Raw genomic sequence first — 10649 nt, 5'->3', positions numbered from 1 at the left:
TTTTTTTCCTTTCTTGATTTTTAATAATTTTTCAGTTCAGCTTCTTTACACAATTATGATTTGATTCAGTTTAAACACGGAACATGTCCAGTGAGTGAAATGAGCAGCAAACAATATGATTTTCCCTCTAAATAACTATTTCACCAAGAATTAAAACATTAGTTTTCATTTCACCCATTACAGTTATTTTTTTGTCGTTGTTGATTATTTAAATATTATTCCTCATCATTAGGTACTTTGTTTTTAATATTTGTAAAAAAAAATCACTACACCAACTTTAATTCACCATACAGTTACTGGTAATCAATCACAGGAATTTCTAGTCAGATTTATTACTGGGGGGAAAAATAATCATCTGAGGCTGGACTGAGCACACACAGCTCTGGACCTCTGAGGCAGATATTTATATTTACTAGTACAGTAAATTCTTTATGTATTTGTAATCGTAGCCATAAGAATGTGTTTGATGTTGGGAGAGAACACGTAAAGTGAGAAAACTACCACAAACGGAGACCCACCAAACTATAACGTAATTTACCCTATTAGTAAATTATTATCATAAAAATACAACTGTAATGTAAACCTGCATAACAATATCATATATATTTAATTAGTTTAAGTATTTATTAATGTTCTAAATTACATCTTTTGTTATTAACAAAGGAGTGCTTGAGCACCCTCAGCACGTCCAGTTCGCATCAAGTCGCACAAATAATGATTCTGAACTTTATTTTAGCTGTTACTTTACATCAATCAGCACCGTCAGTTAGCCTCATCTGTGAAGTTTATTTCAGTTTAATGTTTACTCACGTTGATTATTGACACTAAGGTTGACAGAAATTGGTATAGAAGCTAGGAGCACTCAGCTGCTTTCTGATTTGATGTCGACTTCACTCTGACGTCTTTAGCTAAAAAACTCTTTACAGTTCTTCCAAACTACTGCTGGACCCGCTGAAGAAGCTGAGTCTTTGTTCTCAGGAGCATCGAGTCTTATCTGCGATGACGATTAGTTCGAAACAAAATAAAACGTGGGAGTTTAGACGAAAAAGACACGAAGAGCTTCTGTATAATATGTGTGTGTCGCCAGTTGTGCTCTAAAGGTGCTCAAGTAGAAAAATCTGATCCTTTATTTGTTTTTTGTTCCGGAAAGAGGATTAAATGGGGAAAAAGTTTCAGAAAGAGATTTTCTTTGATTCCGAAGTTTATCTTCATAAGCACCAAAATCCTTGATATTAACCAGTTAATGTTTAAACATTTTGCTCATGAATGTTTGTTGCAAGAGGTATTCAACATTTGCAGTTTAAATCTGTACCTTGTTCTTTTAGTTATAACAGTCTATGTAGCTGTAGATGTAAAAGACAGACCTTCACTATGTTGTGATGGATTGTTTTTGTTGAAGATGGTTTCAGGGCGACTGACAAAAGAAATTCTAAAATTGAAGTTGACGTTTACATCAAAACTGAGTTCTCCCATGCATGTTAAAATGTGATTTTTTTGTACCGGTTTATATTGTAAAAAAAAAAAAGTTTTTGAATTTAAAGTTGTGTTTGTTAAATAGATGTATTGATATTTGCAATAAACTGAGCCAAGAAAATAACTTTAAAAGATCGTTTTGTTGCAAAAACACAATTTTGTACTTGTGAATATAAAAAAAATAGATCCAGTTAAAGAAATGGGGAAACTGCCAAGTTACAGGCACATCTCCAAAGATTAAAATACTGTGAAAAATGTCAATGTTTTTTTGTCTATCATTTCTGAAAGTGAAACTTGCATAGACGAGACGAGCTGGTCTGGGAAGCTCCGTCCTCGCCTCCTTCTACAGGTGTGCAGTGGAGAGCATCCTGTGCTCCAGCATGAACATGTGGCATGGAGGCTGCACAGCTGCAGAAAGAAAAGCTTTGCAGAGAGTGGTGAAGGCTGCACAGAAGTCTGTTGGAGTCAGTCTCCCCACCATCACAGACATTTACACCTCCAGATGCAGGAAGAGGGCCACCTGCATCATGAAGGACCCCACTCACCCAGCACACACTTTTTGCCCCACTCCCCTCAGGAAGGAGGCTGAGGAGCATTAAGTGTAGAACCAGTAGACTGAGGAACAGCTTCTACCCTGAGGCTGTTAGACTCATGAATCTCTAACTAGAATAATCACTGTGAAAAATCACATCATGCTGCTGCTGATCTGTTTCATGTTGCTGCTGATCTGTTTCATGCTGCTGTGTTCCTGTGTGCTCATCTGCTCACACAGACTCATGTTCGTGCTGCTGTTCAACATATTGTTTTTATGCTATTAGTGCTTAGTGTATTTTTAGTTGATGTTTCTCATAGTTCATATCTTAGATCTTATTACTGTTTTTCTTGTACATTTTATTGTTGGACATAACTGGGACCCTGCGTACATAATCTCGTTCCACCACATGTGATGTATGACAAATCTCTCTGACTGATTATATAAAAATTCATTAGAGATAATTGTTTCCAAGCTTTTAATTCTTGTAATTTTTATGATTATGGCTTACAAATAATGAAACCCCCAAACTCAGTGTCTCCGAAAAGCAGAATATCAGAAGAAGAGCAAGGAGAAGGTTTTACTGCAGAAAGTTTTATTACTTCGTTGTTGCTTTTTTACCGAGTTATAAATCAGAGAACTGGTCCGCCGTTCCAGCAGGGGGCGCTACGACGCTCGATGTTCACACGGACACAACCGGATGTCAGGAACGCTTTTATTTTTTATTTTTCCTCCTGTGCGGGACAGCAAAGAGTTGTCGCGGGATGTCTCTGGTAGAACCCCCGCCACGCTGCGGGCTTCGGGTCCTGACCGATTCGGTGTCGGAGCTGCTGAACAGAGTCGGGGAGGAAATTGTGTGCGCGCTGGAGAAGCGGAGCGGTGGACCATGGAGGTCCGGAGGAGCTTCGGCTCGGCTGTTCCGGCTGCTTCTCGCTGAGCGGATGGCGGCAGCAGCGCAGGAGGTCGTCGGGCTGTTGGAGCGGGAAGTGGCGGAGTACCGACGGCAGCTGGAGCGGCAGAGCCGGCTGCTGGAGACCGTGTTGAACCCGGTGGTCCGTCTGAACTGGTCAGGTGAGCTAGCATAACAAGCACCGTGATGATACGTCATTGGCTGAGTGTTGCTAGGTAACCACCAACCAATCAGCGCCAAGAAGCTATCAACTAGTTAGAAAATGTTTTTTTTTTTTTACAGCTAATTGATCATTAGCAAGCCAATAAGTTTCTTAAATTCATTACACTAAAAACAATTACTCAATGTATATTTATCTAGTTACCTGTTGTAACTATGTTTAAGTAAAAAAAAAGTTTCTTCTCAGTCACATATTTTCTCGGTGATTGTTGTCCAGCTTTTAATTAAAATTACTTGAGCTGATGACTTTTCTCTGCTTTTCAGACTCTGTCACCTCTTCAGTTTTTGAGACGACAACCGGTGATAAAACGCCACCTTTGCCGTCGGACTCTACTCACCTCCCACCGGGTTCACCCAGTTCCACCTCGTCAGACCTTGCTGCATCTGAGAGTGATGAGGAGCGGAGGGGCAGCGAGATATCTTCTGGTAATAATGAAACGGACAGAGCGGGTGAAGGAAGTCAAACAGCCTCATCTGAACAACCAGAAAATAAGCACTGTATAATCTGTGAAAAAACTTTCCGTCACAAAGGTCACTTGTTAAAACATGTGAGGGCACACTCCGACTCCCCAGAGCATCTCTGTGGAGTCTGCGGAGAACGTCTCAAGTCTTCAAAAGGCTTGTCAGATCACCTCAAATCACATAGAGACAACCTTAGCACAAGAGGAACCTGCAAGATCTGTGGGAAGACATTTCAGAATATAGAGACACATAAAAGGAGCCACACTGGAGTCAAACCATTTAGCTGTGATGTTTGTAGAAAGAGTTTCCCACGGGAGGGGGCGTTGAGGCGACACAAGAAGATCCACAGCAGAAAGAAGCTTGAAGCCTGTCAGATCTGTGGACAGACGTTCACTGAAAAGCATCTGCTTCAGGAGCACATGAAGATGCATGAAGATAAAAATGGAGAATGGAGTGAGGTGGCTGATGTAGGTGAGATAAATGAAACACTGAAACAAAAGGCAAACACTGAACCAACCCTCGGCAAGACGTCTTCCACTTTCTGCTGCAAAGTCTGTGGTGATTTCTTCCGCAGTCCAGGTTTTTTAAGAAAACACGCAGAGATGCATTGCAACGACTCTAAGAACACGTGTGGAGTTTGTGGAGAGCACCTTGAGTCTTCAAAAAGCTTGTCAGATCACCTTACATCACATAGAGATAACCTTAGCACAAGAGGGGCTTGCAAGATCTGTGGAAAGACGTTCCAGAACATGGAGGTACATAAAAGGAGCCACACTGGTGTCAAACCGTTCAGCTGTGGCGTCTGTGGGAAGAACTTCTCTCGGCATGGAGCGCTAAAGAGGCACAAGAAGATCCACATTAGAAAAAAGCCTGACACCTGTCAGATCTGTGGACAAACGTTCACTGAAATCCAGCTGCTCCAGGAGCACCTCAAGATGCATGAAGATAAAAATGGAAATCAGAATGAGGGGTATGATGTAGGTGAGGGTAAGACGCTGAAACAAAAGGCAAACACTGAATCAACCCTTGGTGAGAAGTCCTCTTTCTGCTGCAAAGTCTGTGGTGATTTCTTTTACAGTCTGGGCTTTTTGGGGAAACACGCAAAGACGCACTGCAACGACTCTAAGAACATGTGTGGCATTTGTGGGGAGCAGCTCGACACATCTGACAGTCTGCAGACTCACCTGCAGTCTCACAAAGAGACTAGTGGGAAGTGTAACGTCTGTGGGAAGCGTTTCCAGAACATTGAGACACACATGCGGAACCATACTGGCTATAAACCGTACCGCTGCACCGTCTGCAGCAAACGCTTCCCCCGACCTGGAGCACTGAGGCAACACAAGAGGACCCACAGGAAGTCCTTCACAGAGAGCAGCACTTTGAGGGCTCGCATTAGAAGTGACTCCATGGAAATTTGTGACAGCAATAAAGTGGACTCTCCATCAGAATGTTCAAGCCTGGAACCTGAGCCACAAAACATCAGGACTCAGCCGTCGTCCTGCTGCAAAGTCTGTGGGGAGACTTTTCAAACTAAAGCCAGTCTGACGAAACATGTTACAAGTCACTCGTCAGAGTCGGTGTGTGGAATCTGTGGGGAAAATCTGCTGCTGTCTGAAACGCTGACTGAGCATCTACAGAAACACAAAGAGACGGGTAACATTTGTCACATCTGTGGCAAAAAGTACCAGAACATTGAGACCCACATGCGAAGTCACACCGGCTTCAAACCGTACCACTGTAGCATTTGCAGTAAATCTTTCCCGCGGCCCGGTGCTCTGCGGCGCCACAGGAAGACCCACAGCGGGGAGCGTCCATTCATCTGTGAGATCTGCGGGAAGACATACACCGATGGCTGCTCTCTGACAACACACCTGAAGAACCACACTGGAAACAAACCGGTCAACCGCGTCTCCTGTGAGACCTGCGGGAAGAGCTTAGCCTCAGCCCACATCCTGGAGGTCCACAAGAGGATCCACACCGGCGAGAAGCCCTTCCTCTGTCGCGTCTGTGGGAAATCCTTCAGGCAACTGGCAGGGCTGAATGCCCACATGCTGACACACACTGGTGAGAAGCCATTCAGCTGCAGCCTCTGCAGCAAGAGCTTCAGCACCAAAGGGTACCTGCAGACCCACATCCGCTTCCACAAGAAGGAGCAGGCATTCAACTGCCACCTGTGCTGGAAGGCCTTCGTCACCAATACTGACCTGAAGAAACACCTGCTGACGCACACCGGCGAGAAACCCTACAGCTGCCAAATATGTGGAAAAAGCTACCAGGAGAAACGCTCCAGAGAAGTCCACATGAAGGTGCACCAGGTGGTCCGCAGTAACAAAGAGCCACTCAGGAGGCAGGATGGTCTGCAGCCCGACTTTATCCAGCTGTAGAACCACAGAACAGTTTGTACTGGGTTTATCTGTGAGCAAAAATTGTTTCAGAGGCCAAATAGTTCCGGTCTGGAAGGAAAATAACCAAAAACTGGAAACAAAATAAAGGATTTATTTTTTTAACTTGTTGATTAAAACTGAGTTCTATTTTTTTTTTTTACATTTCACAATTTACAAAGAAGACTGGGAGATGTACTGAAATAAATTTAGAAATTTACAAGGAAGTGTTTCTAGATTTATTTAAGTACATTTGTTAGTCTCAAAGTTTTACAATAAATCATAAGTAAACTTAAGAGGAAAATCTCTGGAGGTCGTTTAAAGTCAGTTAAATGATTTTCTGGTTTCATTTGTTACAGTTTTGAAAATCCTTTAAATTTGTTATGGGCTATTTGAGTTTTACAAAAAAAAAAATTACTCAAAATTACAAGTCGTTAATGTTTCTTTCCTAGAGTCGTTGAAGTATCTTCAGCATCCTTGAATGTTTCTGAATAATGAAGATAATCTTTGTAAGAAGAGCTGCTGTAGTTTCAGATGTGACGCAGAGAAAATCAAAATTTAATCGAGTTCATATTTTTTTTAAAGTTCAGAAAGTTGGTCACTTAAATTTGTTTACTGATCAGAAATGTGCACGTGTAATAAAAGTACAGGAAAGACAATGAAGAGAACAAAACTTTGATATTAATTTAAGAGGTTTAGATTTATTTTTCTGGCTGTTAGCGGAGTTCAAATTATTTGACCATTGATCTTTAAACTTTTTCATCCTAATAATCATTCAAAACTCTTAGTCTGAAGTAAAGCACAAACAAACTTGAACAACAAGGCTCCATCCATGTCCAGAGAGAGAGAAAAAAAAACTCCAACTGAGCTCTGCACTTTTAGAGTCAGATCTTTGTTAATAAAGGTTATTAAAGGTTGAATGAATATACTTCATTAGAATCAGACTTCAGATTTATTAATTGCCATAAAACAGGGTGAAACACTAAAAACAAGAACATATTTGCTTTGATTTTTCTATGGACGTTATCAAATGTCTTGAAACTTGTATATGTAAATAAATGCTTCAAAACCAAACTTTAATATATGTAAATAGTTTATTACTTTATGTAAAAAAAATATCGAGACATATCGCGATTTATCTTAAAATATCAAGATATTCATTTAAGTCCATATCGCCCAGCCCTAGTCTGAAGTTTTGTTTTTGTTATACAATAAATGTCAACAAATGTTTTGTAATTGCCTTTTTTTTTTAAGATTCCTCCTTTTGTAATAATCAGAACAGGAAACATTCAGATTATCAGTAAGACATTAATCAGAATATAATCAATTATACAGGTCCTTCTCAAAAAATTAGCATATTGTGATAAAGGTCATTATTTTCCATAATGTAATGATAAAAATGAAACTTTCATATATTTCAGATTCATTGCACACCAACTGAAATATTTCAGGTCTTTAATTGTTTTAATACTGATGATTATGGCATACAGCTCATGAAAACCCAAAATGCCTGTCTCAAAAAATTAGCATATCATGAAAAGGTTCTCTAAACAAGCTATTAACCTAACCATCTGAATCAACAACGTAACTCTAAACACCTGCAAAAGATTCCTGAGGCTTTTAAAAACTCCCAGCCTTGTTCATTACTCAAAACCGCAATCATGGGTAAGACTGCCGACCTGACTGCTGTCCAGAAGGCCATCATTGACACCCTCAAGCAAGAGGGTAAGACACAGAAAGAAATTGCTGAACGAATAGGCTGTTCCCAGAGTCCTGTATCAAGGCACCTCAGTGGGAAGTCTGTGGGAAGGGAAAAGTGTGGCAGAAAACGCTGCACAAAGAGAAGAGGTGACCGCACCCTGAGGAGGATTGTGGAGAAGGGCCGATTCCAGACCTTGGAGGACCTGCGGAAGCAGTGGACTGAGTCTGGAGTAGAAACATCCAGAGCCACCGTGCACAGGCGTGTGCAGGAAATGGGCTACAGGTGCCACATTCCCCATGTCAAGCCACTTTTGAACAAGAGACTGCGTCAGAAGCATTTCGCTTGGGACTGCTGCTGAGTGGTCCAAAGTTATGTTCTCTGATTACAGTAAATTTTGCATTTCCTTTGGAAATCAAGGTCCCAGAGTCTGGAGGAAGAGAGGAGACACAGAATTCACATTGCTTGAGGTCCAGTGTCAAGTTTCCACAGTCACTGGGGTGTCATGTCATCTGCTGGTGTTGGTCCACTGTGTTTTATCAAGCGCAGGGTCAATGCACAGGGTCAATAGCTATCAGGAGATTTTGGAGCACTTCATGCTTCCATCTGCTGAAAAGCTTTATGGAGATGAAGATTTCATTTTTCAGCATGACCTGGCACCTGCTCACAGTGCCAAAACCACTGGTAAATGGTTTACTGACCATGGTATTACTGTGCTCAATTGGCCTGCCAACTCTCCTGACCTGAACCCCATAGAGAACCTGTGGGATATTGTGAAGAGAAAGTTGAGAGACGCAAGACCCAACACTCTGGATGAGCTTAAGGCCGCTATCGAAGCATCCTGGGCCTCCATAACATCTCAGCAGTGCCACAGGCTGATTGCCTCCATGCCACGCCGCATTGAAGCAGTCATTCATGCAAAAGGATTCCCGACCAAGTATTGAGTGCATAACTGAACAGGATTATTTGAAGGTTGGTGTTTTTTTGTATTAATAACACTTGTCTTTCATTGGTGGGATGAAATATGCTAATTTTTTGGGACAGGCATGTTGGGTTTTCATGAGCTGTATGCCATAATCATCAGTATTAAAACAATTAAAGACCTGAAATATTTCAGTTGGTGTGCAATGAATCTGAAATATATGAAAGTTTCATTTTTATCATTACATTATGGAAAATAATGACCTTTATCACAATATGCTAATTTTTTGAGAAGGACCTGTAGATGCTACCCAGTATTACGTGTGCCATTTTGTATATTTAATCTTTTCATGTTTGTTCTGATCAGGAGCTGATGATTATTTAAACCACCTTCTCAGTTTATGAGATTTTAGAGGCTGAAACTAAGGGGGCCTGTTGTGGACAAACTAGAAGGCAAATCAGCAGATCTATTGTAGACACTGGCATGAGACAAAACCAGATGTTCTCCACCAGATGTCACTGTTAGCTCTAAACTGGAACTGTAAAGAAAACGAGGCATTTAATCAAACATTCACTGTGATTTAAATTTGAAACCATAAAGCTGTTCCACATTTCCCGTACATCACAAATACTGGTTATTTTTTATAGCTCCTCCTTTTTATAAGTCACCACGACAACAACAAATCAAGCCTCATCTATCCCCTGTATCCTTAAAACTTATTGATCAGGACTTTAAAAGGTTTAAAGAACGTTTGACTCCTTAAGCACGTTATGACGGATACTTGAAAACTTCTGAACGGTCCTGTTTGTAGTTCAGGTCATGTTAATCCTTAAACCATGTTTTCGTGGTTTAGTATTAACATAACCCAGACTACACGAGCACAGGCAATCAAACCTGCTTTTGCTGCTTTTGTTTAATTTATCAGCATGGAGGCGAAGCGGTTATTGCTGTTGCCTCACAGTGAGAAGGTTGCAGGATCGCCTTCCGGTCTTGTATGTTCTCGTCGTGCAGGTGTAGGTTTTCTTCATGTGCTCTGGTTTCCTGTGACAGAATAAAAACATGCGTGTTAGGTTAAGTGGTAACTCTAAATTGTCTCTAGGTGTGAGAGCGTGAATGTTGTGTCCAGGTGTACCGACCTCTTGCAGTGATCGATGGAGATAAGACACCAGCTCCATGACCCAGGAAGGAAAAGCAGGTACAAAAATGAATTCTCAGTTTTTATTATGGTTAAAATGTTTAGATGAACTTTTTCCACTGTGTGTGTTGATGTCTCTTCACTCGCCCTCTGGTCCAACCCGACTGATGTCACCTGTGGGCTATTTACCAGCCCCCACCCATCATGATGGATGGTGCGTTCAGACAGGTTGATTCACCTGAGGTGAAAATTCAGGGCTGTTTGGGGGTTGTTTCCAACAGAACTAGTTTAAATCCACAGTTTTGACAAAGGCAACAGAGGGCTTGAGAAATTAATTAAAAAGTTGTCTAATATCAACTGAACAGATTTAACGCCAGCTACAAACAGTCCACGCTTAATCCTGATTGTTTTGTAAATTTATTTTAATTACGTTCATCATCATCACCTTTATTAAAGACACAAGTAGGTCCATATTAAAAAAAAATGCAAATAAATAATTTAAAAAGATAAAAATCACAAATGTAAGTCACAGATTTACATAAAGGCTGAAACGCCAATGGTTCCACATTCTGGACTTAAACCTGACTGAGCTTTGTGCACTATCTGTTATCAGGATGATGTTATTTGTAGAATCACTTAATCTCCACATAAATCTGTACACGAGGTTACGTAATGCAGCATAAAAAGTGGAGACACCAACAAATAATTGATTTGAACTAGTCCATCTCGGCATCCAAAGCAGCATTCTCATTCCGTCATCATATGTCACGTTAAGTTTCTGTATACCGTATTTTCCGCCGTACACGTCACTCCGCCCTGTAAGTCGCATCAGTCCAAAAATGTCTAATAAAGTGGAAAAAATCCATAAATACGCCGCTTCGCTGTTTACGCCGCTTCGCTGTTTACGCCGCTTCGC

General features: G+C 41.1%; 1 protein-coding gene across 1 annotated transcript; it reads left to right on the top strand.

The window, feature by feature from the left end:
* Nucleotides 1–2769: 2769 nt before the first annotated feature.
* LOC119425901 (zinc finger protein 728-like) lies at nt 2770–6045 on the top strand. Its single transcript, XM_037693457.1, has 2 exons — nt 2770–3076; nt 3399–6045. Exons 1-2 carry the CDS (start codon nt 2770–2772, stop codon nt 5978–5980), a joined length of 2889 nt encoding a protein of 962 aa, XP_037549385.1. The 3' UTR covers nt 5981–6045.
* Nucleotides 6046–10649: the final 4604 nt, after the last annotated feature.

This window comes from Nematolebias whitei, chromosome 19 (genome assembly GCF_014905685.2).
Source record: "Nematolebias whitei isolate Nwh7 chromosome 19, NemWhi1, whole genome shotgun sequence".
In the NCBI taxonomy this organism is placed as follows: Eukaryota; Metazoa; Chordata; class Actinopteri; order Cyprinodontiformes; family Rivulidae; genus Nematolebias; species Nematolebias whitei.
Note: the sequence above shows the minus strand (reverse complement) of the source record. Positions and strands in the feature narration are given on the sequence as shown.